This window comes from Rhinolophus ferrumequinum, chromosome 10 (genome assembly GCF_004115265.2).
Source record: "Rhinolophus ferrumequinum isolate MPI-CBG mRhiFer1 chromosome 10, mRhiFer1_v1.p, whole genome shotgun sequence".
In the NCBI taxonomy this organism is placed as follows: Eukaryota; Metazoa; Chordata; class Mammalia; order Chiroptera; family Rhinolophidae; genus Rhinolophus; species Rhinolophus ferrumequinum.
The window spans coordinates 13,152,879-13,180,507 of record NC_046293.1 but is presented as its reverse complement, the minus strand read 5'-3'; the positions used below and the strand labels follow the sequence as shown (position 1 = coordinate 13,180,507).

General features: G+C 40.7%; 1 protein-coding gene across 2 annotated transcripts; it reads left to right on the top strand.

Annotated features, from left to right (window-relative positions):
• The first annotated feature begins 3,424 nt into the window (after positions 1 to 3,424).
• On the top strand, positions 3,425 to 24,188 carry PWP1 (PWP1 homolog, endonuclein). 2 transcript variants are annotated; one of them, XM_033118298.1, is made up of 15 exons: positions 3,425 to 3,610; positions 5,763 to 5,821; positions 6,291 to 6,475; positions 8,176 to 8,261; positions 8,366 to 8,462; positions 10,420 to 10,530; positions 11,371 to 11,501; positions 12,115 to 12,176; positions 17,109 to 17,205; positions 17,852 to 17,913; positions 18,966 to 19,077; positions 20,758 to 20,848; positions 20,939 to 21,060; positions 22,210 to 22,315; positions 23,192 to 23,556. In XM_033118298.1, the coding sequence occupies exons 1-15, from the start codon at positions 3,539 to 3,541 to the stop codon at positions 23,299 to 23,301; spliced, it is 1,503 nt and encodes a 500-aa protein (XP_032974189.1). In that variant the 5' UTR covers positions 3,425 to 3,538; the 3' UTR covers positions 23,302 to 23,556. The 2 variants fall into 2 exon arrangements, with proteins under 2 accessions (XP_032974189.1, XP_032974190.1); XM_033118299.1 differs by lacking the exon at positions 5,763 to 5,821 and having other exon boundaries at positions 3,472 to 3,610; positions 23,192 to 24,188.
• Positions 24,189 to 27,629: the final 3,441 nt, after the last annotated feature.

Here is a 27,629-nt window from a genome sequence, read left to right as displayed (position 1 = left end):
TATACAACTCTGATCCTCCATTAGAGTATAAACTCCACAGCAGGGAAAGGACTGTGTCATATTCATCTCTGTAGCTCCCTTTTCCCCAACAGACCTCTGCACAAAGATGGCAGGGAAGATGTTTGATGAATGTCATAAGCAGCAGTTCTTGCCAGCGCACTCCTGGTTAGCAGCACCCCATTTTCTTCTAGAGAATCCTCCCTTCCCCATTCTCACTGATGTGCTCCCTGTAAGAACTCACTCCCTCCCTGGCTCGAAAGCTGGACCCAGGGCTCAGACCTAGCCAAGCAAAACATCACTTTCTCCTGAGCACAGTGACCGGGTCGGAACCGAGGAGACAAATGAGACAGAGAGAAGTAAGGATAAAGGCAAGTGCTTTCATTCTAGGCCACAAGTAGTAAGTGGGAGGTCACATTCCAATGACATGGTTTAAGCTCCTGTTGCCAGCTGTGTCTGAAGCCATTTATGTCATTGGACTCTTGAGCCTTATAAGCATATTAATCCCGTATCTTGCCTAAGGCAATTAGAGTTGGGCTATGTGTCACTTGCATCCAAAAGAGTCCTGACAGATGAAGGAATGAATGGATCTACCAGAAAACTGTGGCACAGAGGAAATGACTCTGTGCAAGGAGTCAGGACAGTGTATTTGACACTGGGGAAATTGCCTACTGTCTTTGGACTTCAGTTTAGAATTCTGATATCATTCATTTATTCAGTACTTATGGGCATTTATTGTGCTAGGCGCCGTACGAGGTGTTGGCTCTAACTGTGGTAACAAAACCCTCATGGTTCCTGTTCTCATGAAAATGGAAATGAAGTTCAGGTCTAGAAAAGTAAGGTTTCATTTTGGTACAACTGATTTTGTCACTGTAAAATCTGTCTGTGGTAGAAGTCTCCAGCCCTTGGTAACTGGTAGCTATTATTATTGCTTCAAATCCTGATTAGCTAATATTACAGGGTTAACCAGAGCGGGGGCAAGACTTACACGGAGCCTAGTATAATGGGAGAGGAGGGTACCACAGACTTCACTTCCTTGCCCGTGCTCAAGGCCATTCAGAAATAATGCTTATGAGCCTAATTACACATGGCACTGAGCTCGAGGGTGTAATGAGACCCTGGCCTGGGCCTGGGTCCAATCCTCTGGGACCTTTAGTTCTAAGAAGAGCCACCATGCTACCAAGTATGCGTTTTCTGGCCTCTGGCAAAGAGAGTTTTCTAAGTCAAATAAGCTCATCAGTGTCCCCAAGAATCAGGCTTAGAAATGGACTTACTTAAGCTCGAGCTCTTTCAATTTCTGTTGGATTTTCGTTTTTAAAGGGAATTCACAGCATGGGGTGAAGTGGCAGAAAGTCAGATTTAAGCTCAGAAAAAGAGTGTAAATTTAGCAGGCCCAAAATAACCAGAGTCCTAATCCACCTTCTGTTATTTAATTCATTCATCCATTTAACAAATATTTATCAAGTGCCTCTCTGTACCAGGCACCATCATAGAGCAGCAGCTGGCTCATAAGAGGACAGTGCAGAGAGGGGACAGATCCAGGGGCAAATACTCAAACACAGGCCCACTCCCATGTACCAGGTGCGCACACCTGGCTAAGCCCAGCCAGATGTTAATAAATCAGCCTCTACTAATAAATCAGCTCATGGGCTCTAGTCTAAATACAGCACAGGTTCTAGCCTGTTCCAATTATTATTGCTGCATTAAAAAAAAATGACTTCAAAACTTAGTGGTGAGGTACTGATTGCCATTGAACTATATACTTAAAAATGGTTAAAATGGTAAAGTTCATGTTATGTATATTTTACCATAGTAAAAAATTATGGAAGTATTTTTAAAAATGTAATGGTTTGAAACAGCCCTTTAAGCTCACAGATTCTGGGGATCAGAGCTTTGGGCAGGGCACAGTGGGGATGGTTCATTTCTGCTCCGAAGTATCTAAGCCTCGAAGGCTGGATGAAGGTGAGTCAATGTCTGGGTGCTGGAATCATCTAAAGGCTCTTTTATTGATATGTCTGGGTTGACTAGAAAACTAGGGCTGTCTACCGAGCTCACATGTGGTCTCTCCACGTGGTTTGACTTCATCACAGCATAGTGGCCTCAGGAGAGTCAAACTTTTTATATGGTAGCTCAGAGCTCCAAACATGAGTGTTTCCTAAAAAAAGCAAAACCTTCATCCCATTTATGGCCTAACATTGGAAGTGTCATTTCTGTCATACTCTTATCGGTCAAATTACTTGTAAGCCTACCCAGGTTCAAGGTAGGAGATGATAGAATTAGACTCCATGTTTTGATGGAGTATCAAGATCATATTGTAGAAAAATGTGTGAAGGAAGATATTGTTGGAGCCATTTCTGAAAAATACCATCTGCCACACCACCATCCTAAATGGACCAAAAGCCAAGAAACCACGGAAGAATCAGTTTAGAGAAACAGCATTGGGCGAGGCCCTAATGAACATATAATCTGCCTTCCAAAAGAATAAGCAGTTCACTCCTTTGATCATCCCTCCTCAGGCTGGTAGAGTGCAAGTGCATTAGCTGGGTGCACGAGCCGGTGGTGGTTAGTTGTAGTTCTATCAGTTCCTAACTGTGTGTGCGATCTCAAGTAGTGAGGGTTTACACCACTGAGAATTTTTAACTTCCTCATCTTTAAAAAGGAGGTAATTCTTGATCATGTTTCATCAGTGTTGTTACGAGAACCAAGTAAAATACTGTATGTGAAGACAAAGTTGTTGCAAAAATGTCCGCAAGTTGACGTCCCAGGTGGACAGCCCACTTTGACAATACAACCGGAGAAAGCCATGTGGTTCATATCCTAGCTATACCACTGACTAGCTGTGTGGCCTGGGGACAGACAATCAGTGCGACCCCGTGTGTACAATGGGAATAAGACCTCCCACACAGGGTTAAGAAGTAACCAAGTTAACATCAGGCACGTGAAACTGTGCCTCGCACATTACAAGCACTTTTGTGTTTGCTGCTGCAACGACCACTACTGTCTACTTAGTATATAATAGGTGCTAAATGTTTCAGGGTGAGAATGTAACAGCCAAGAATATAATAAAATGTAACGGCAGAAGTATCCCTGAAATGACATTTTGGAGAAAGCTTGAAACCACCACAAACCTGCACCATTGCTCAGTTCGAAGTCTATGGAACTGCAAGCAAAATAAATGTTGGTAGAACCCTGCCGCTGCCTGACCTCTACAGTTCCAATTTTATTTGTTTAATGCCTCCGTAAAACCTGAAGACGTCATTACAGGCGGGACAGTCCTCAAAAACCCATTCACCTCTCCCGGCGCAGCACAGTCGAACCCACGTGGACTCCCCGCCCCTCGGCTTCCACTTCCGCTTCTAACCCTTTCCCCACCCCTTTTCCATTCGGCGCCTTCCAATGACGTCAGAAGGGGCCGCCGACGCCGCAGGAAGTAGTGTTTGCGCCTGCGCTTTGCCCTGGAAGCGCTCCTGTTCTGATCCTCGAGCGTGCGGTCCAGAGAGTCCCAGTCCAGCGGCGGCCGAGTGTCCCTGAAGTGAGGACAATGAACCGCAGCCGCCAGGTGACGTGCGTGGCCTGGGTCCGCAGCGGCGTGGCCAAAGAGACGCCAGACAAGGTAAGGCCCGGGCGTTCGGAGGTAGAGGGAGCGGATTCTGCGGCACCGGGGGTGAGGCCGCCTGGGGAACCTGGACCCAGAACATGCGGCCCTGGCCTGGCTGGCGTGACTGGCCGGGGTGAGGTCGGTTTAGGCCTGATTGTCGTGACTAGGGTCGCGGCTCCGAGGACCTGGGAAGTCAGGGACGGCGCCTCCCCCCAGTCAAGCCCCGACCCTACATTCGCGGACTTCCTGGGCTGGAAGGGGGCAGGTTGTTGCTTGGAGTCGGAAATCCCCCCAAAAGCCTTTTTGATAACACCCCAGCTTCAGCTGCACCCCGATGCGTTTTCAGGCATAACGGGAGGAGGGAGCGTATACGTGAAACTACTCCTGAGCTCCGCGTTCAGAGGAGTAAACAGGATCAAAACTGTGATACAGAAAAACTGGTGTGGAGACTAGGATGTCGCGAAGCAGGGGGCTGAATTAGGAATGTCTTGCAGTAATCCAAGTGAGACGTAGATGTGGCAGTGGGGCTGAAAGGTAAACGTGACCCATTAGGAAAAACCCACTGGAACTGGAGACTGAGTTGGTAGCAGAGGTGAAGATTGCTTATGTTATTCAACAGATACCTACTAGGTGCTTTCTGCTTCCAGGCATTGTTGAGGGTCCTGAGAGAAGCATGAACAAGTCCTTGCTTTTATGGAGTTGACATGTGAATGATGTATGTCAGTGGGAATAAGTGCTGTGAAAGAAGGGAAGGGGGGTGGGTGTTGGTTTGAATGGAATTGGGCCAGTGATGACAGAGATAAAAAAAGGTGGTAGAAATGTAAGTGGCTGGGACATAAAATTAACAGGAATGAAGAATTGAAATTGCCCCAATAGATGTAAATTCCTTAGGGCACAGACTGTTTATTTTATTCACCAGTTTCCCCAGTGTTTGGCTCACAGGAGGTACTCAATGCATATATGTAGAATAGGGACAGGAAATTATCTCACATTAAAATTTACTGAGGGGGCTAAGTTATTAAAAAGGGACATACAGCCTTTCATATACTTGAAGACACTGATTTCCAAACATGTCTACACATTGTTTCCACTGGGGGAGCTTCAGAAAATACTGATGCCTGTGTCCCACTCCCAAGTATTGTGATTTAATTGGTCTGGAGAATAGCCTGAAATTATTAAAAGACCCCCTCCCACTTAATTCTCATGTACATACAAATTTGGGAACCATTGCTTGAAGTTTATAGAAAATAAATTGAATTTATTCCACAAAATTCTAGAAAGAAAAACTCAGACCATTAAGAGAAATCAGAAAAATAAGTATCATTTAATTAAACTTAAGAACCTTTCTGGAGCTATCCAACAATGGAGTGTGACCCCTCGAGAGGATTTCCACATTACTAGAGGCATTTTGGTACAAACGGAGTGATTGATTGGTTGATTCATTCATCCATTCATCATCCATCTTCAAGCATCCCTACCATGAGCACTGAACTTTGTGCTTAAGCACACGATGACAAGTCAGTTTCTGTCTTCCAGGAGCTCACAGTTTGGCAGTGATGGAGGTGTTTTAAAAGGTACTGAAGCATTGATTAGGTGGAGGCATGCCAATTTTGAAGATAACGACTTCAGTTTTGAGCAGGATGTCCAAGTGGAGAGTCTTATAGGCAACTGGGAAAATGGAACTGGAGGATGGTGCAAGAAAAGGGAAAAGTTAGAGTAATCAGTTCAAAGGTGGTAGTTTTAGTCCTGAGGATGAAAGAACTTTGCAAGGAAGTGACAGCATGAGTGAATACTTGCCGGTGATAACAGGGAAAAGAGCAGAGGACCAAGGCAAGGGTGGTTTGTTAAGGAAGTGACCAGTAAGGAGTCAGAGTAATTGGAGGAGAATGAGGTGGGCTTCCATAGCAGCCAGTTCATACAGTCTTTCTTGGAAAGACTGGAGAGAAGTAGACTGCACGTTCTTTAACAGTTTCAGGTGGGACAGGATCTTAATTGTAAGGACCTGTGAAAACTCCAATTACGTTAAATTTAGAGAGCCTGGATTGATGTTTGATTCTTGATGTCTGTTCAGATTGCGTTTTACATTAGTTTGCAAACATGTTTTTAATTCAAAGACTTACAATGACTTCTTTAACTAGATCATAATGAAATGTTTGCTCTCTTATAGGTAGAGCTTAGTAAAGACGAAGTAAAACGTCTCATTTCTGAAGCAAAAGAAAAATTACAGTAAGTTTAGGAATGTTGGTGTTTATAGTAAAGTCCAGATGAAATGTAAATCTTTGTTTTTTTATTTACTTTGCTCATTTATTCAGGTCTTTAGATTCCCCATATCAGTGAGAACATATGGTATTTGTCTTTCTCCGACTGACTTATTTCACTTAGCATAATGTTCTCTAGGTCTGTCTATATCGTTGAAAATGGTAAAACTTCATTATTTTTTATGGCCGAGTAAAACTCCATTGTATAAATGTACCACAGTTTCTTAATCCAGTCGTCTATCGATGGGCATTTCTGTTGTTTCCAAGTTTTGGCTGTTGCAAATAGCGCTGTAGTAAACATAGGGGTGCATATATTTTTTCGAATTAGTGTCTTGGATTTCTCTGGATCGATACCTAAGAATATAAATCTTAAATAATGATGACCAGGTCGCCTTGTTATTGAATGGTGCCATTTGGGTGATTTTTCATTGGCATAGAGAAGAAGGTGGCAGTGATGAAGAGGAGACAGGCGATCCTTCAGAAGGTGGCATGCAGAGTGCACGTACCCAGGCACGGCCACGGGAGCCCCTGGAGGATGGTGACCCGGAGGATGACAGGACGCTGGATGACGACGAGCTGGCAGAGTACGACTTAGATAAATATGATGAGGAAGGCGACCCAGGTTAGAATTCACCCACTGCTCCTGGTTTTAACTCAGTGTATTAGATCATGCTTCTAGTGTTCCAAAGCTTTCCTCTGAGGTCTTGTTGTCCTTTGTCAGTCAGATAATCTGGCTCAAGGCTTAGGCAGACTGGCATGTTATTTAATGGGTAGAGAGTTTCCTTTTTGCAAGATAAAAAGAAAGTTCTGGAGATTGGATGTACAACAGTGTGCATGTACTTAATACTGTTGATCTGTACACTTAAAAATGGTGAAGATGGTCAATTTTATGTTGTATATATTTTAGCACAGTTAAAAATAAAAATAAAGAAGGAAAAAAACATTTCCTCGGTTGAAAAGAAGCTCTAACCCACTAATCTAAATTTTTTTTAAAATAGTATATTTTATTGTAAGCGGTGAGTATAATACTCTGGAACTCATTTCTCTTTATCTGCAATAATGAGAGAGGAATTATTACCTCCATTTTACAGAAGAGAAAACTGAGGCTTACAAAGATGAAATAACTTTGCCAGTATCGCACAACTAAATAATGGAGCTGAGGTTTGAACATTCTGTGGCTCTAAAGCCTTTGTTCTTTTCAGTACAGATGCTCCTCAAGCTGCAATGGACTTACGTCCCAATAAACCCATTGTGAGTTGAAATATCTTAATTTGAAAATGCATTTAATACACTTAACCTACCAAACATCATAGCTTAGCCTAGCCAATTTCTAGTGATGCGTATTGTTTTTGCACCATCAGAAGGTTGAAAAATTGTAAGTTGAATCATCATAAGTCAGGACTGTCTGTATACTTCATTAGATGCACAGAATGGCTTTTTCCTTTGGACTCTGTTGTTACCATCCTGCTAGAACAGAGTGCCATCGGAATACAGAGAAAGGAAGAGCTAACCCAGCCTGGAGAGGTGGCATTCACAAACTGCTCCTTAATATTCTCCACACCTGACAGATCCTTGGCTCTGTCTTTCTCATCCAGTGGAAGTTCCCATCTCTGTTGCCTGTCAGATGTTTAAGACCTATTAGTCCTCCCCCCTTAAACTAGCTTCCCTTGACAGTTAAGACTACCTTCCTTTTCCTGGGTTTTATGTTACTTGGGGTTAACTCTATGCAGATATGCCATAAAAGAATTCCATTTTGAGGTAAGTTTAGTGAAAAAGGTATATAGTATCCTGTCTTTCAGATTCATAAGGCAAATTATCTTATCAGAGGTTCTGAGAAACTTGCAATAAAGAAAGCCATTTAACTTTGTGAGGCCCATCATTTTTCAATTTTATTTCACTAGCAACCCTTACTTATTCCAGGTTGGTTGCAGTGTTTTAGGGTAATTTTATTTCCAGGTCTTCAGGGCCGCCTCTCTGTAGCACTTTTGAATAATGATTACAAGGAGCAAGCTAGAGAATCTGAATAGAGTTCTCATACCTTCAAAGGGAGTTTCATGCTTTGATTTAATTCTTTTATTGGAAGACTGAATTCCAAGACTATCAGATATGCGTTCTAAGGTCAAATATAAATGGCTTTTAAATTCCTATTTATTATTATTATTCACTATTTCCTTTCCCAGCTATGGATGATCCAGAGTTAGTTATGAAATAGACGATTGGATCTAAGTCTAAGAATAAGATGCCATAGGAAAAAATGCCTTTGTGGAAATGACTGTTTTGGAAATGACTGTTTTATTCATTTCAACTTACGAATTCTTACAGACACTGAAACTCTTGGCGAATCTCTCTTGGGTCTTACAGTCTATGGGAGTAATGATCAAGATCCTTATGTTACTCTGAAAGATACGGTAAATATTTACATGGCTTTTCTAATCATGCTCCTCAGGTGTTTGGAAAACCTTACCGCATACCTGCTTTGGTAAGGTTTTTGACTTTTTCTCTCCCCACTTAGGAGCAATATGAGCGTGACGATTTCTTGATTAAACCCACTGACAATCTCATAGTTTGTGGTAGAGCTGAACAGGACCAGTGCAATTTAGAGGTGCATGGTAAGTGAAATGCATCCCTTCCGAAACAGTTCTAGTCTATTTATAAAGTGATATTAAAATAATAATGATAATAGTTACTATTATGAGCTGTTAGGAACCAGATCCTGCCTTCTCTCAGTTAAGTTGGTTACATGGTTCAATTCCACAGATTTCTGGGTTATTGTGCCGGGCATGTATAGTCTGATTTATCACTTTGGTACCCGACTTTATGGAAAACAGGTCTCCTGGAAGGTTCTAACAGGGATTTTTAATCTTTTATATAAATATTTTTGCCAGTTTTTCACTTATTCACCCCATTAGAGAAAACCTGGATGTAAAACTGTAAGAAAAACTTTATAATCCCATCTAAGTCACTCTAAGGTGACTTGTTGCCCCCTGGCTTTTTACTCCAGTCTCCTTTCTGGCTGCTTTTTCTGTTTTTATTTTTATTTTATTGGGGAATATTGGGGAACAGTGTGTTTCTCCAGGGCCCATCAGCTACAAGTCGTTGTCCTTCAATCTAGTTGTGGAGGGCGCAGCTCAGCTCCAAGTCCAGTAGCTGTTTTCAGTGTTTAGTTGCAGAGGGCACAGCCCACCATCCCATGTGGGAATTGAACCGGCAACCTTGTTATCGAGAGCTCGCGCTCTATCAACTGAGCTGTCCAGCCGCCCTGGCTGCTTTCTCTTTATGTGGCAAAAATTATACTCAATAGACAGGCTTTTATCCTGCTTTGCTTTTCTTTTTTTTTTCTCCCACAAGAGTCATTTCAAGTATTTCCCCTTTTGCAATGCACTTTATTTTCTTCATAGAAATTCTGTACAGAGGCCTGCATTTCTCTCTAGGAACCAGAACACTTGGTCACCTTTTCCAGTTCAGGGAATGTTTGCGTCAGAAGGTGGGGTGAATACTTTGAACTAGTCAATGATTTAAATTTTCTTTTTTTATTTGAATTTTTAAATCAGATATATTTTACTATTGGTATTTATTAATTCAACAAACATAAATTGAATAATTGTTTCCTTAAAAATAGACCTTCTAGGAGTCTGGAATAGTCTGCCTTCGGATTCCCACTTTTGTTTTCATGCCTTTTTGTTTCTCTGCAGACATTCTCAGACAAGTCCATTCTTGCCCAGATACTCTCCTTCCCCAACTGTCTTTTATTCATCTGTCTTAAAATTTTGAAGCTTTAAAGAAATTATTAAGCTAAGGCCTTTTATTATAGGAAGCACAGTTGCACAGTTTGAAAATGAAAACCTTTAATTTTTACTGGCATCTTCTAGGTTACTTTGTCATTTATTCTGTGTATCAGGTTGGGTTTCTGTAATTCTTCAGTCTTTAGGCTGCCTGCAGGAAGCCTATGGAATAGACCATTTTTAATCCCGTGGCCTATTGTGCTCTATTTATAAAGTCAAAAAGGCTTTAAATAATAGATACTTCCAGGTGAAGTAATTCTAATTGTCTGTGAACTTGTTACATATTTCAAACGAAAACCATTTGGATGAAATTTTTAAAAGACCCAGTTCTAATTTCAGAAAATCGAAACTCAGTTACATTGATTTTTACACAGTCTCATGTGAGAACACTGTAGTCGTTCTTTTGAATTTCATGAGTGTCAGAAATGTCGTTATGCGGCGCATGACCAGTCCTTAGGAGACCTTAGGAGCATTCGTTTTCTATAATGGGAGAACCAGGATCGGACCACTTTGGTCGGTGAGCACACAGATGGAGTTTTCAGGCAGATGTCCAGGCCCTACCAGTGTCCTGTTTCCCTTGGGGCACACCAGGTGATGGCAACACAGTAGACATGCAATTTTTTTGCCTAGCAATATCAACAATTTGGGAGTCTCCTTTAATGTCATAAAATGTCTCGTTTTAGATGTGTGGCACCTGTAGGTTTAATAGGGAGAGTCTGTTCTTCAGAGTGGGATGTGATTTCTTACTCTGATTCAGTAAAGTCTCTTTTCCCAATCTTTTCAGTTTATAACCAAGAAGAAGATTCTTTTTATGTGCATCATGATATACTGCTGTCTGCGTACCCTCTGAGTGTGGAATGGCTGAATTTTGATCCTAGCCCAGAGGATTCTACTGGTAATGAGAAAACTTAAGATTGCTCAATGGTTCTTAGTCCTGGGTATTTTTCCTAGCCACCTAAGTTATGTGTTCTGTGTGAATGTTTTCAGAACTATTGATGTTTTGTGAAGTTGTAGATATATAGTTCTTAAAATACAATCACTTAATTGTGTAGGGTCTGTATGTCTCCAGGCTTTAGCTAGGTTAAAAGGGTAGCCGCTCCACTGCAGGCCTAAGAACAGGGCCTGAAACATTTGGGGCTGCGTGTGAAGGTCTCATAAAAACCCAGTAGAAATGACATGATGTGTCTCATGTTACCAGCTAGAGGTTGGTGGCATGACCCTTTTTGGAAAACATCAAACTTAGGAGAGAATTAGGTTCTCATGTTAGTCTTTTTAGCCACAGCTGCACAGTACTGGTTGCCTCGTTCTATTTCTTCTTAATGAGGGTAAAATCTGATAATACCCCCAACCTTACATCTCATCTGCAAAGCTTATTCCCATTCCTGATCTGACCAGATCCCCGTCCTCACAATAGCCTGTGAAGGCGGAAGGGGTGTTTGTTCTTATCACATCAGTAAGGACCCTGGGCCGAGAGCCTGAGCCCTTGTCACTCAGACTGTGGTCCAGGGACCTGGCTGCACGGCATGGGCATCACCTGGGAGCAAGTTAGAAATGTAGACGTGGGTCCCCCCAAGATCTCCTGAAAAGGACTCTGCATTTTAACAGCTCTCAGGTGATGTACGTGCCTGTTAACGTTTGAGAGAAACTGCTCTAAGCCTTTGCTCAGTTAATCCACAGAGTAGTGTAGTTCAGTATAAGTTATTTTTTATCATAAATACATAATTTCCTCCTGTAGGAAATTACATTGCTGTGGGAAACATGACCCCTGTTATTGAAGTGTGGGACCTTGATATAGTGGACTCTTTAGAGCCAGTCTTCACACTTGGAACTAAGCTATCAAAAAAGAAGAAAAAGAAAGGAAAGAAGGTAAGCCAGTTCATAGAGATTTAAACTCGAATGACAAACTGATAAGTTTACTGAGGCTAGTGGGGGCGTGCATAAGAACAGACAGACACTTGGGTGGAACAGGACAGGAGTTATAAATACAGTACTTCCTAATTTTGAAAACCTTCTCTAAGGATAAATTGATATCTGACTGCATAAAACCTCTGTTGACACGTTATTCATCTTCACACAAAACATTTCACTCCCTGGTTATGATCTTCCTTTGTGTAATAACTATTCACACTAATATGCTTGTTTTGAACTTGAAAACAATTTCTGTTTAGCCTTTAGTATGTTGAATTCTAAATATCCTTGTATTAATTCCTGTAGCTTTTTAAACTGTTAAGTTTGGGGACGGGGTTGATACAAAATTATAACACCTAGATTAAGGAGGACTACAGTTTCTTCTCTAAAGAACATTTGTCATGGGTCTCTGTCAGGGAGACAAGATGTTTCCTTCTCTGGGTCTTCAAGCAAGTTTGCTTAAGATCAAAACAATAACCTTAAGATTTAAAGAATCTTTCAGATTAACACCAATTTCATTTTGCGTGGCTGGGGGGTTTTAATACAAAAAGTAATTGAACACTCATTACAGAGTTCCGCAGCAGAAGGGCACAACGACGCAGTTCTAGACCTTTCTTGGAATAAGCTGATCAGGTGAGAAGAACTAACATTTGAAGTCTTGGTGAAGAGTGTAACGCTGCCATTTTACCTCATGTTCCGTTGTGTGGGGCAGGTCTTTGTGTCAGTGTCTCCTTTTTCTTTCCTGCCGTATGTGCTGCTTGAAGGCAGGGACTGTGCCATGTGTCCTTGCATCCCCCACACTCCCTGCCAGCTCCTCACTTAACAAGTGCTCATTACGTGTTGGGTGAATAGGTGCCCTCCACCCCAGCATCACCGGGAGAACTGTGTTCCACGGGGTCAGTGGTGCAGAATGGTTTCTTCACGGAAGATTTTCCTCTCACTGCATTTAGAGTTCACAAAATCTCATCCACGTATTTTTAAAATAATATTTTGATTTATTTTAATTGTGGTAAAATAGATGTAACCTAAAATTTACCATCCGAAGCATATTTAAGTGTACAGTTCAGTGGGTGTTGTTATGCAACCCTTCCCACCATCCGTCTCCAGAACTGAGCCTCTGTCCCCATTAAACACGAACTCCCCATTCCCTGCTCCCCCAGGCCCTGGCAACCACCATCCTACTTTGTCTCTATGAATCGACTCCTCCAGGTACCTCACATAAGTGAAATCGTACAGTATTTGTCCTTTTGTGACTGGCTTCTTTCCCTTAGCGCAAGGTTCATCCATGTGGTAGCATGTGGCAGGATTTTCTTCCTCTTTAAGGCTGAGTGATACTCCATTGTGTGTATAGGCCACACTGTGTTTATCCATCTGTCAGTGGACACGGGAGTTGCTTCCAGGTCTTGGCTATGGTGAATAATGCTGGTGAATATTCACACACGTGTGAATAACATGGGTGTACAAGTATATGCTGGAGTCCCTGCTTTCAGTTCTTTTGAATATGTGTATAACCAAAAGTGGAACTGCTGGATCATAAGATAATTCTATTTTTATCTTTTTGAGAAACCACCATACTGTTTTTAGTAGCAGTTGCACTATTTTACATTCTAACCAGCAGTGCACAGGGTTCCAATTTCTGGACATCCTTGCCAACACTTGTTACTTTGTTTTTGTTTTGCTTTTGTAGTAACCATCCTAATGGGTGTGAAGTGGTATCTCATTGTGGTTTAGATTTGCATTTCCTTAATGATTAGTGATGGTGAGCATTGTTTCAAGTGCTTATTGGCCATTTGTGTATCTTTGGAGAAATGGCTGTTCTGTCCTTTACCTATTTTTGAATTGAGTTGTTTGGGGTTTTTTTTGCTGTTATTGAGTTATAGTTCTTTATAACTCGATATTCTGGATATTGTATTCTGGATATTAATCCCTTACCAGTTTTGTGGTTTGCAAATATTTTCCCCCACTCGGTGGGTTGCCTTTAACTGTTGATAATGTCCTTTGCACAAAACTTTTTAATTTTAATGTAGTCTAATTTATTTTTACTTTTGTTGTCTGTGCATTTAGTGTTACATCCAAGAAATCATGGCCAAATTCATTGTCATAAAGCTTTTCCCCCAAAAGTTTTATAGTTTCAGCTCTTAGGTTTAGATCTTCGATCCACTTTGAGGTAACTTTTGTATATGGTGTTAGGTACGGGTTCATCTTCTTTCTTCTGCATGTGTCATCCACACATGATGCTTATCCATAAACAACAGTTACCCCCAAAAAGCCATTTTCCTAATAGGATAGTTGGTTTGAAGGGCTGCTAAGGCAAGAAAGGTAAGCTTTAGGTTGAGTACAACTTACTTGGGGGTTAAGAACAAACTGGATTGCCCAGGTTATAGCTGCGCAGCATTCCTCTTACACTGGACACTGTAATTGTGAGCATTCTAAAGAGGATCCCAGAGTGCTAGCTTCCCGGAGAGTAGCCTATCTTCTTATCTGTGGTCAGACTTCCATTGCGCCAAATGGAGCTGAGAAAGTTGGTTAGGGTACTATTCCCCAAACGTAGCTGCAAATGAGAATCTTCTGGGTAACCCTTTAAAGTACAAGTTCCTGGGCTCTAATCCCCCAAAATTGAGTCAGCAGATCTAGAGCAAGGACCCAAGAACCTGTTGGGTTTTTTTTGGGGGGTAAAGGGGAAGGGAGGCTTGTTTGTTGTGGTGGGTTTGTTCTTTTGGTCTGTTCTGTGGGTTTGTTTTTTTGTTTCGTTTTTTGTTTTGTTTTGTAAGGTGAATCTGATGCTACCAGGCTAAAAGCAATTTTGAGAGTTTTGTCTGAATTGGGCCTGGTCCTGACTAAATGGGCAAATGAATAAGAGATCAAATAACGAGTGTACTTTGCTTTTAGAAACCCACCCTTATTTATGAATCTGAACTCACACTAATTACATATACTAAATTCTTGTAACAGCTGGTACTTGGAGTAACTGAAAACATGTGCGTTATAAAACTGAAAGTAGTTTGTGTAATGGAAGTAACTTCTTCTGGAAATAATATCCAACAATGAACCCATCAACATTTTATTTTAACAGTGTATTGGTTTTCTGAACAGAAACATTATCATTAAGGACTTGATTCTACATTGAGCCGTTTTAAAGCTAGATGTTGAAGAATGAGCTTTCAATTTCAGGAGTCTGTATTTTTACAAGGAGGAAAGGTAGCCACTAACATTTCTCGGGGGCCTGCTATGTTCTGGTCACTCAGCCAGGCACTTGCATAGCAGCCCTTTGAGACTGGTTGTATCATTCGTATTGGCAGGCAAAGGAGTGTGACTTACTTTTAAGTGTTACAGCTCATAAGTACCGTGTTTCCCCGAAAACAAGACCTAATGTGTCTTTTGGAGCAGAAATTAATATAAGACCCGGTCGTATTTTAATATAAGACCAATAATATAATATAAGACCGCGTATAATAATATAACATAACATAACATAATATAATATATTACTGGGTCTTATTATTTTTTGCTCCAAAAGACGCATTAGAGCTGATGGTCCGACTAGGTCTTATTTTCTGGGAAACACGGTAGCAGCACCAGGAATCCATTTCAGGTTTTCTGGGCTCTAAAGCCTATGTTCTGTTGTGAAACTACATTATTATCGCTTGAGCCCTAAGAGGTAGGCATATTGGTTTTTCCTGTGAATAGTACTGAATGCTCCTTAGTTGAGAAAAAACAGTTGAGAAATAAATTCTCGTATCCTAAAATTCACTCTTAAAGTGTACAATTCAGTGGTTTTTAGTACATGCACATAGTTGTATACCCATCACCAGTGTAATTCCAAGACATTTTCATCCATCCAGAAAGCAGTCCACACCCATTAGCAGTCACTCCTCATTCTCCTGTCCCTCCAGCGCCTGGCAGCCACTAAGCTGAGCTCTTTTCTGTCTCTGTGGATTTGCCTCTTCTGGACATTTCCTAGTGGTGGAATCATACAACATGCGGCCTTCTCTCTGGCTTCTTCACTTGGCATAATGTTTTCAAGATCCATTCATATTGCAGCATGTGTCAGTACATCATCCCTTTATTGATGAATAAGATTCCCTTGTATGGATATGGCACGTTTTGTGTATCTATTCACCAGTTAATGGACATTTGGTTTGGTTTGCTTTTCTGTCTATTACAAATAATGATGTAAACATTCATGAACATGATTTTGCATAATGTTTTCATCTCTTGGGCGTATATCTACAAGTGTAATTGCTAGGTTATATAGTAGTGTCTATACCAGTTATATTCCCAATGCAGTGAAGGAGGGTTCCAGTTTTTTTACATCTTGCTAACACTTGTTATTGTCTGACTTTTTCATTATAGCCAGCCTATATGAACTACAGTGTTAAATAATATCCCATTTTTTATTTTCATTTCCCTAATGGTGTTGAGTATCTCTTCGCATGCTCATTGGCCATTTGTGCATCTTCTATAAAGAAGTATCTGTTCAGATCCTTTGCCCATTTTCTAGTTGGATTATTTGTCTTATTATTATTTAGTTGAGAGTTCTTTACATATTCTAGATATATATGATTTAAAAATATGATTTAAAAATATTTGCTCCCATTATGTGAGTTGTCTTTTTACTTTCTTGATAGTCTCATTTGCAACACAAAAGTTTTTCATGTTGATGATGTCCAATTTGTGTTTCTTTTGTTGTTTATATTTAGGTTGGTGCAAAAGTATTGCAGTTTAAAAAGTTAAAAACAATTGCAAAACCACAGTTACTTTTGCACCGACCTAATACTTTTGGTGTCATGTCTAAGAAACCATTGCCTAAGCCAAGGTCACAAAGATTTACATCTGTTTTCTTCTGAGAGTTTTATAGGTCTAGCTCTTACATTTAGTAGGTCTATGATCTATTTTGAATTCCTTTTTGTGTATAGTGTGAGGTAGGCTGTATCTAATGTCATTCTTTTGCGTGAGGGTACCCAGTTGTCCCTGAACCATTTGTTGAAAATACTGTTGTTTTCTCCCCTTGAGCAATGAATAATCTTGGCACTCTCATCATAAAACAATGGCCATAAATTTGAGGGTTTATTTCTGGATTCTTCATTGTATTAACCTCTGTCTATCCTTATGCCACTACCATGTGATTACTGTAGCTTTTCAGTCAGTTTTGAAATCAGGAACCGTGATTTTTTTCAACTTTTCTCTTCCTTTCAAGATTATTTTGGCTATTCTGGATCCCTTGCATTTCCAAATGAATTTTAAAAGCAGCCTGTCAGTTTTCTGCAAAAATGTCATCCAGGATTTTGAAAGGGATTGGTTTAATCTACTGGTCAATGTGTAGATGGCAGTATTTCTGCATTAACAACATTAATTCTTCCAATCCATGAGCATGGAATCACTTTCCATTAATTTAGGTATTTTCTTTCAACAGTCTTTTATAGTTTTTCAGTACATAAGTCTTGAATTTATTAAATCTATTCCTAAACATATTATTCTTTTTGATGCTATTATAAGTAGAATTCTTCCCATTTAAATACTCTTGATCTTTAAAAGATTACCTGATTTGTTTCCTCACTTTCTTAGAAACGTGCTAGCAAGTGCATCAGCTGACAACACCGTCATTCTGTGGGATATGTCCTTGGGGAAACCAGCAGCTAGCCTTGCCGTGCACACAGACAAGGTATGGTGGTTTAGTGGATAAAAGGGATTCTAAAAAATCTGAGACAGGTACTAGCTACACATGATCCCAAACATTTGTGTGAATTAGAGTGCTTTGACATGCTATCTCATTATTGGATCTTCACAAAGCCCTGTATGATAGTTATAATTACCCATCTTAGAGACACGAATATGAGTGCAGAAATATGAAGTGACTGGGAACATTAGTGCTTAGTTACACCTTTACAGAGGCTCCTAAAAAGGGACTGGGGGTATCAGCCACCAAATGGGGTTAAAGAATTTAACAGATCTGTTCCTGCACAACTCAGGGATCTTATGTGCCAGGGCACACCGTGGGACTTCCAGAGCACGTGGAGTTGCCCAGATACGTTTGACCACGCCCCTTTTCCCTTCGGAATATGTTTTAACATTTGAGGGACATGTTATCTGCCAAATACAATTTGGGGAATGCTGTGTTATGCCTTTTAAGTGTCAGCCTTTATTTGGCAATATGTTTTGTCGTTTTGATTATACAGTACATTTGTGTTTCTTTAGTACGAAATTTGAAAGATAAAGTTTATAGAAACACTGCCAAATTGATTTTTATCAAGTATTAGGCAGTTTACCAAAACCAAACAGATCTCTTCATTAGTGTTTCCTCCTTTTAGGTCCAAACTCTGCAGTTTCATCCATTTGAAGCACAGACTCTGATTTCTGGATCATATGATAAGTAAGATAGCATTTCAGGAATTATTGCTGCTGTTTTTATCCTCTTGAACTAATTCAGAAATTAACACTTGATGCTCAGACAGAATACATTACTGAGGCATTGATGTTTAAATTTTTAGTAATACTTATTTGTCCTTTTCAATTCGGGTCCTTTCAGTCCGCAAGGGAATGTTGTTCTGTCATAATAATGTAGTTCCTAAGTAGCAACTACTGTGATTTTTAGAGGATTTTCTAATTAACCATTGCTGTGAAACAAGCCACCCTAGAATTCAGTGACTTAAAACAGTAAACATTTATTTCTTACAGCTCTGCAAGGTTGAGGTAATCTAGGCTGTATTCAGCTGGTAGCTCTACTAATCGTGGCTTGTTTGGCTGGGCCCTGGAGACTTGGCAGTGTCCTCGTGTTTCATATCCTCCTTGGACCAGCGTGTTAGGTCATGGCGGGGTCGGAAGCTCAAGCAGAGACACCAAGGACTCTTGAGACCTAGGCTCAGAACTCATACACTTCTGTGTTATTATTCTGTTGGCCAAAACAGATCACATAGAGTGGGAAATGAAACCAACTTGCGTCTTTGATTCCTTATCCTTTTGAAGAGTGATATGTCTACCTTTTTCATGCACAATTGCACAATTGTTGTGATTCATGCACAATTATAAAAGTGTATTCATCGGTTCCCCCAACAAATAACCTGATTGTAAAGAGTAAGTGTGACTGAGATCACTGGTTACCTGGCTCTGAGCACTAGCAGAAAATAGAGATTGTCTAGTCTTCTGGAAATAGAGGTGATTCATCTTGTAAGTGGAGGATTCAATCTGGAGAAGGTCAAGGCCACTGTTCCATCCAGAGATACTCATGCCTCCATGTGATAGGACCAGGGTCCACCAGTTAGTGAAAATCAATTCATCTTTTCTACTTTATTTTAGAACTTCAAGCAGGCTTTAAATAATTGGATCTTGACTTACAGTGTTTTATTACCATGTCATTATAAATAAACTTAAGACACATAGAAGAATTGAACTGTTAAAACCCTAACTTTGCCTGAATGTGTTCAGGTCAGTGGCTTTGTATGACTGCCGAAGTCCGGAGGAAAGCCATCGAATGTGGCGATTCAGTGGGCAGATTGAGAGAGTAACTTGGAATCACTTTTCTCCTTGTCATTTTTTGGTAAGACTATGCATACTACTGTGTTGCTTATCCAAGTTACTAATGACTTATTTTCTTTAATTCCATTGTAGAAAGATTCTCTGAAAACCTTTTCCTGTATTAATAATATGAAGTGTTTGGATTTTAGGGTAAAAAAATAAGGTATTTTTAACAAGAGAACAATGGATCAGCCACAAAAAATAGTAAACATGTAAATGACTTTGCTAATTTCCAACCAAACCAAAGTGTGCCCTTTTATTTTATTGACTTTGGTCATTTTATTAATGTGTTTTTTGAAATACTTAGCATGGTTAATATTGTTTTTGTGTTTTTTAATGGTTAAATCAATCCAGGAAGATACTATTTAAATTCTGGCACTTAAATGGAGCTCCACTAATGAGAATGCTAGCCTAATTAATTAATGTGGCACTGTCTCCCAGACAGGAAAAAAGTACAAGATCTTTCTATAGGTATCTTCAATGTCTGTAGAATGGCAGTTTTCCATGTAGCATCCAAAAGGTTCCACTGGCATTTCAATCCATGGAGAAATAATATACCAGCTTTCATCTGGAGGGAAGAGTAATAAAAGAAATTGTGATACACCCGTACATTTCCTAATTTTCCATATTCATGAGTGCCTTGTAAATGGGGGAACGAGTTCTTTACAAAACAGCTTTCTTAAACTATGTGGACAGTTTTAAGAAGGTTCCTGAAGTAACGATTCTGAGCACACTTAACTCGATGGACGGGGGTGCATGCACTTCCCAGCTGAGCTGCCTTAACCCCAATTCCATTTTACAATTACCAGGAGTGAGGTCCCAGTTGTCTTTGAATGTTGTGTTATACTTTGGCTCTCAGAGGTCAAGCGCACATATTTCCTGAGGTGGTTTACTAATAAATGGTCATTGGTACTAAAGTCACAAATATTTAGGGAAATGGGAAGTGATCAAAAAAAAATGGTGTACCTTCCCTCCAGTCTCAAAGGTAGAGAGAGCCCGCCCTCTCCTGTTTTTGTCCCTTTCCGCAGCCCAGTCGTCAAGACTGCATCAATTGTCCTTTTTTTTTTCCTCCCTTTTTTCTGCACTGGCTGTTGCTCTTGGCCTTTATGTAGGCTTGTCCTTGACTAGGTCTGTCTGTTAATTCCTTCGTTTCCTCTCTCTTATTTGAAAGTGTAACAACCCACTGTAATCTGCCTTTCAATTTGTATCTGATTGACTGACTGCTAAAATATTGACAGCAGTCATCACTCCTTGAGAAGCCCTGTTACCCTGGCTTTCTCACATTCTTCCTTATTCCCTCCTCCCTCTGATTCTTCTGTGAGCTCCTCCTCCTTAGGCTGCACCTTAAGTGGCCATGCTCTCCAGGCCTCTGTCCTCAGCACACTGGTCTTTGAAGTCTACGCGCCCAGGGCATATCCCTCTGTTCTCATGGGTGGAACTGCCACCTCTCTGACCCTACTCCACACCCCTCCCACAGCCGCACACTCATACCCAGCTGCCTAGCAGACGTATCAGCTGAATTTGTCCATGTAAGAGCCAACGTGGCTTACCCAGAAGGAAATGCCTTCCATGTTAATTTTTAATAAGCTCCTCAGGTGAGTCAGGTCTAGAGCTGATTTTCACTATGATTTATACTGTTTACCACCCATTAATGAGCGTTACGTCATGTACCCTGACCTTTTCCATCTTTTACTCTTTCCAGGCCAGTACAGATGATGGCTTTGTATATAATTTGGATGCGCGTTCAAATAAGCCAATTTTTACACTTAATGCACACAATGATGAAATCTCTGGTGAGCTAGAACAGTGCTTCTTTCATTTCTATTAAATTATGATGAAGTAAATCTGTATTTCAAAGAGTCTCTGAACTAATCTTCCCTTAGGTCTTAATCTAAGCAGTCAAATCAAGGGTTGTCTTGTGACCGCGTCAGCAGACAAATATGTGAAGATCTGGGACATATTAGGAGATAGGCCAAGTCTAGTCCACTCCAGGGACATGAAAATGGTAAGAATATCCATGGGCATCTTTTGTTTTCTGTTTCTGACCTGCATTGTCTGTCTTTTCCAGGAAGCATTGCAGTAAAGGGTAGGAATTTGTTGGGGGAAGTTAATTTTGAGCTTAGCCAAATTTGGTACGAGTTTTATGACTTAGGACAGTTTAGGGGGATATCAGGGACCATCTGATTCCTTTTCCAACTCCCGTGGTTAACAGTTGCTTGGTAAGAACAAGCGGGGGAGAAGGTTTTCTGGGACACAAGTGGAATGGCCACGTTTTTCTTTACCCTAAAATCAGGACCATCCCAGGAAGTCTTGAACCTTGAGAGCGCCGTAGCTGTTGGGGTCAGTTTATCACCTCTTTGCATAACTAGTTCTGACTACACTGAAATTGATTACTATGTAGTGGCAAAAAATTTAGAAATAACTGGAATTTATTCATTCAGCAAATATTTATTGTGTACTTACTATATGCTAGGCACTGAGTTATATAAATTAAATTGGAGACATAGAACACTACACAGTGTTTAAAATTATATATGTATGTATACCAGTATGTGTATAAATATTTATGGAAAGGCAGATTACAGAATCAATTTTTATAGTACTATCCATGTTTACATTTAAATGTTTAAGTGCTTGAATGAGTATATTTAAATCTAGAAGACCCTATCCCAAAACAGTGATCATCTCACTGAGTGGTTTTTATACTTTTTCTTATTTATATTTTCTATAATGCATGTGTTACCTAGTAATAAAAACGTAAAAAAAGAAAACATTGAAAGTTTAAAAATTATTTAATAGTGACCTTTGGTATCATGATCATTGCTTAAAAGGTAAAATAAAAAATATTTAGCAGATAAGATTTATTAGGAAATCCCTGACAGACAGAATGATAATGGAGATAAGAGACTTGAGTGGTCAGATCATACACACGTTCCCACAGTTATCCATTATGCTGAACTCGTCTGGCTTTGTATTGTTGTAATATTCCTTCCAACTTGACTGTGAACCACCTTTGCAGGAGGCTTAAGAGATACTGGTGAGCTGGTTTTGAGTAATTGTTCAAATCATAGGTCCTTGTAGACAGGACCAGGGATCTCGATTAGAGCTCTCTAGAAAGATTGAAATCACCACCTTTCTATTCTATTCTCACCAGGGAGTTCTCTTCTGTTCTGCCTGTTGCCCTGATTTGCCATTTATTTATGCCTTTGGAGGTCAGAAAGAAGGGCTTCGGGTCTGGGATATAAGCACAGTCTCTTCAGGTAAGAATCTTAATTTCCTGCTTTTTCTGAACAAGCTCTGTAATAGCTAACACAGAATGTGTTGCTTGAATACATTAGATAGACAGCAGAGGCAGATCCCGTGTCCATCTGTCGTGTAGTCTGGTTAAGAAATAGGAGCAAATGTAATTTGGAAATGTTCTTGTTCACAAATAAATTTGTCTTCATACTTGAAATATCTATTGTCTTTATGACAAAATTTGAATTTTAAAATGGAAAGATCTTAATAGGAAAGCTGGAATCGAATGTAGCATGACGCTTCCCTTCCCAGTTGCCAGTGTGAATAAATCTGCCTTTTTTCAACTACTTTCTACAGAATCTAGCTCTTCTCAAGAGGTGGCTCCCTTCTCTCCCTCTCCTTTTCTGGGAGCCTGGCTGCTTATTCATTACTTTGAGGTAGTCTGTCCTATAAACACGGAGCCCCACTATCTGATTCCTGAATCTTCCTTCCCATATAGAAAAAGCGTCCTAAATCCAAAAACATTCTATGTATACATGATACAGAGACAGATGGAAGAAAGACAGTAGGAAACTACCAGAAGTAGAGGAATGAAAGGATAGAGTCACTGTTATAAGGGGGGGCATCTGTTACCAAGGTGGATTAGAGAAATCCGGGACAAGGCAGAGAAAGGATTTTAAAAAGTAGACCAATTTAACATTAACCTCGTTCAGAACAGTAACTTGGACTTCTGAGCTAGTTACTTACTTTTCCATTTACAAAGTATTAACTATACGTTCATAAAATTTCCACCCCAAGGTAGAGTAACTTACTGCTCATTTCTACATTTTAGTCTCTGTATATTGTAGACTTAATTTTCTGATCTGGTAGTTTTTTTAACTTGTTTATTTGTGTTTTAGTAAATGAAGCATTTGGAAGACGAGAGAGGCTTGTTCTCGGCAGTACAAGAAATTCATCTATTAGTGGTCCTTTTGGGAGCAGGAGCTCAGACACACCCATGGAGTCTTAAAGAAGATCATACAATTTCCTGTTTTACTTACCTTAACTCAGAGTTTTAGGAAGCTGGCCTAAAAATGTTCCGTGTTTAGCTGCAGCCATGCAGTGACAAAACAAAACTCATTTCCTACTACCTGACATTCCTCTCTGCAGCTGTGGTGGCAACACAAACAGGGTTGGTCTTTGTGCTGGCCTTTCGAGCATGTGGTGTATAAGGCTCCTGTTGCAGGGCTCCTTGAAAAGGATAATAAAAAAGGTCTTTAAAAAATAAATTCCTTAAATATGCCATCTGTCATAGGTAACCTAGGTTTGTAAAATAGCTAGTAAATTTTAAAATTTTAAGAGAGGAAAATCTTGTTATTTTAACAGATGGGTAAACCCAGGCCTGGAAAGGTTGTGATTTGGCCAAGATGGCACAGTAGGCGACAGACAGAGGCAGGTACCACAGGGACTGCACTTTCCAAAGGGACTGTTACCCAGTTAACACTCATGAGTTAGAGGCATGCTCAGTGCTACTTGGTAACTAAATTAAAAGTGGCGTGCCTTTTTTTTACTCCTAGTATGGTATTCAATGTTACGAAAGAAAAGAGACATTACATAATGATAAAAGCATTAACCCAACAAGAGGATATAATAACGTGCATAAATTTTATGCACCCAACATAGGAGCACATAAATATATAAAGTAAATATTTACAGACCTAAAAGGAGAAATAGCAATACAATAGGAGGGAACTTGAATACTCCACTTCCACCAATGGCCAGATCCTTCAGACAGAAAAACCAATAAACATTGGCCTTAAACAACTCATTAGACTAGGTGGACTTAATAGACACATACAGAACATTTCATCCAAAAGAAAAATACACGTTCTTTTCAAACACACGTGGAAAATTCTCCAGGATAGATCACATGTTAGGACACAAAACAAGTTCTTAATAAATTTAAGATTAAAATCACACCAAGCATCTTTTCCAACCACAATAGTATGAAACTAGAAATCAATTACAAGAAGAAAACTTGAAAATTGGATATGGCTTGGAGATATTTGTAAACATGGATTACCTCATCCTTTCTGATAGCAGCATTGTATTGCTTAACATGGACATGCCATAACCATTTTCCTTCTGGAGCACACTTAGGTTTCTTCCACCTTCACTGTTAAAAACATTGCTGTATTCCTTCATCCTAATCACACCTGTAAGAAAGGAGCAGGATCCTGTACATACTTTTTTTTTTTTTTTGGCATGTGTGCTTCTGGACTTACAATTGGATTTCCTGGCCATTGTTGTTCTTTATGTTTGTGAGTCCACACACCCCCACCTTTAAAGTCCAATATGTACCTTTCCCAAAGCGAGTATGTGCTGAATGAATGGATCATCCTGCTTTCCTCTTGCCACGAAACACTATTTGCATTTTGGGAATTTCAGATGCAGACTAGCCTGGCACGCTCTCTTTTTGCCAAAGCATATATGGCTGAGGCATCTCCCACACTTTTGAATAATTCCTTTTTTCACAGACAAGTGCCAGTTGTCTCTAACCAATTAAGCACAATGGCCCACAAGGGTGTCCTCTGCTTATAAAAATGCGTTTCACAACCTCAGTGCAAATAGACAACTTCTGCAGGTAGCAGTGTGATGTCCCTGAGATGAGGTGTCAGCACAGCAGCAGGTAGATTAGCATAGAAGTGACCCCTGGAGGAGAAATACAGTTTAAAAAGTACTCCCAAGGCACAAATCACAACATGAAATACAGAAAATCTTCAATATTCTGAACTTCATTTTCACCATCTATAAAATGGGGGTAAAACCCACTGTTAAAATGAATGCCCTATGAGGACTAAACAAATACTAAACTAAAACATACTACTGCTATTACAGAGTGTACCGGCAAATAAATGTCACAAAGTCCCGAGAGCACGTTAGCTGAGAAAAGCAGGAAGTCGTCTGTTGACAAATGATAGTTCATTCAAGAAGCAAACTTACCCAAATCAGCACCTTTCGCTGTAAGTGATTTTCTCTCCTCATTCTGCTCACATGTTCGTCTTCTCCCAAAGCCCCTCTCCAGCCTGTGCCTCGGCAGGTCTGCAGCCACGCAAACGGGAGGGTGGGGCGAGCGGGCTACAGAGAGCAGAAACAGACAAAAGCATGCAGTGAGCTCTGTAATCCTCGTACGTAAACAAACGCTTTGTCTAACTGGTAGATTAGCTTCTCTCTGATCTGTAAAGACCTGTGGCCTGGATCTACGCCTGCCATGGAGAGCCCCGATTTCACCCGGCCACTACTGGAGAATCAGGCTTGGTGGGCTAGGCCCAGACCGCCACTTCTAGGTGTGTGACTGCACCAGTGACTCGCCTCTGCACCCCCATCTCTATGGAAACAGGATAGTCACAGGCCTACAGTGCAGAGTAAATGTGTTATTGATAAAGCACTTGGAACAAGCCTATGACAAGGAAACACTGATTTAAAATAATCAAAAAGCTGCTACTGATTTGGTAAACTAGGTATTCTAAAATTTGTAGTCCTGTATCTCAAATGTGTTGCCTCAGCTTTATTTTACCACACCACAGACCCAGGCTTGTCCACCTTTTCTTGACTAGTCTTTTAGTGAGGCTTTTTCACTCCTGCTCCTAGATTTGAGTACTTGTAACACGGGCATGGTCTGTTTCGCATTAGGTATAGATGTCTGCATCTGTACCTTGTGTGGTGACTGCGTCAGAAGCAGCTGGGCAGCCCAGGAGCCCCAGCAGCAGGCCTGGGCTGACCTGCTCACCTCACGGTGTGCCGCTCCTCAGGAGATCCAGCTGTGCAGCCAGGGCTCTGCAAGAGTGCGTTTTGGAGGGCAGGGGCAGGATCTGGACCATTTTTCTGTTCCCTACATTGCCTTAAACTGTGCCGGCACGTAGTAAGTGGTTTCTGAAAAGAAAGTTGTTCTTGTCTGAGCACTACACAGGCCTGGGGGCTTCATGCCGCTCAAGTGTGTGTATGAAAGAGAAACAAAGGACCTGAAACAATTGAGTGACTGTGTCCCTTTTGGTAGGACAAACACTACAATTTGTTCTTGCTGTTTATGCTGCTCATGATAACTTGTAAAACTGAGGTTGCCTGTAGTCACTGTTCTAGAAGCTGCTTCTCTATAAGCAGTCGTCATAAAGCTGGAACATGGGGTTGGACGCTGTTTAGTTTGCCAGGGCTGCCACAACCAGTACCACAGATGGACTTAAAAAACAGAAATGAATTTCCTCAGTTCTGGGTGTTCGTTCCCAGGCCTCTCTCCTTGGCGTGTAGATAGCAGGCCCCTCCGCATCTTCGCACGGTCCTTCCTCTGTACGCGTCTGGCTCCGAATATCCTCACCACTCACGGCCGGATTACGGCATGCCCTAAGGGACTCCGTTTTAACTGAATCACTGCTTTGGAGACCTTATCTGCAAATACGGTCACATTCTGAGGTACTGTGGGTTAGAACTTCAATATATGAATTTGGGGTGGGGGGACACAAACCAGCCCACAACAGACGGTAACCACTTACATAACTGAACATACGTCGCTTTTGAGTTTGACGCTAAGATCTGGAGCTTGGTGATCAGATACTGTACACTTGAGGGGCTGACAGCTTCTGCTATGTTTATGTTCCTCAGGACACAGTTAAGTGTTTACTAGGAAGTCTGTATACAAGTCAACAGGCTGAAAAGGCCGAAGGAGACTAGTTCCTGTTGCCCTGTGGGGCCTCAGCTTGGCACACATGTAAGGTTATGAGCAGCTACTTTTAAGGAAGAAATACCATACGTACGTGGACCTACAAAAGACGACAGACAGACTACTTTCTAGGCTTTGGCCTTGAAAACTCAAATCATGCCCAGTTTTACTTGTATTACCAACATCTAGGGCTTCTGGGGCCATCTACAGCCTTTCCTTAGGATAGAAATCTGTGCTAGGCTAATCCAAAACAAGAATATTGGCTAATGTTTACTGTACGCTGAGCACTGTGGCCCTTTACACAGATTAACTAACTTAACTAACTTAAGTATTATGAAATGGGAACTCTTACTGTTCTCTACTTACAGGTAAGTACACAGAGGCAGAGAGGTTACATAACTTAGCTAAGGCTGCAAACCGTCACGTAGCAAAGCCCAGACAGGAGGACATGCAGCAGGGCTCCCGAGCTCACTCGTCACATCCTACTTCTCAACGTGACCATTTACCCAACAGACTGATCCCAACAGCAACAGCAGACAAGGCCACCTGCAATTGGCAGAGAAGGCTCAGAGTCAACTCTTGGCAGGAGGACAGTTACTAATTTATTCCTCTTGGGAGGACTCAATGTGCCATTTAAGTCTAAG

Excerpts from the sequence above, each read along its gene's own strand:
- PWP1 (XM_033118298.1), top strand. The coding sequence starts at position 3,539 with ATGAACCGCAGCCGCCAGGTGACGTGCGTGGCCTGGGTCCGCAGCGGC. Across the intron at positions 6,476-8,175 it reads TGATGAGGAAGGCGACCCAG|ACACTGAAACTCTTGGCGAA; the intron begins GTTAGAATTCAC and ends GAATTCTTACAG. Across the intron at positions 22,316-23,191 it reads TATAAGCACAGTCTCTTCAG|TAAATGAAGCATTTGGAAGA; the intron begins GTAAGAATCTTA and ends TTTGTGTTTTAG.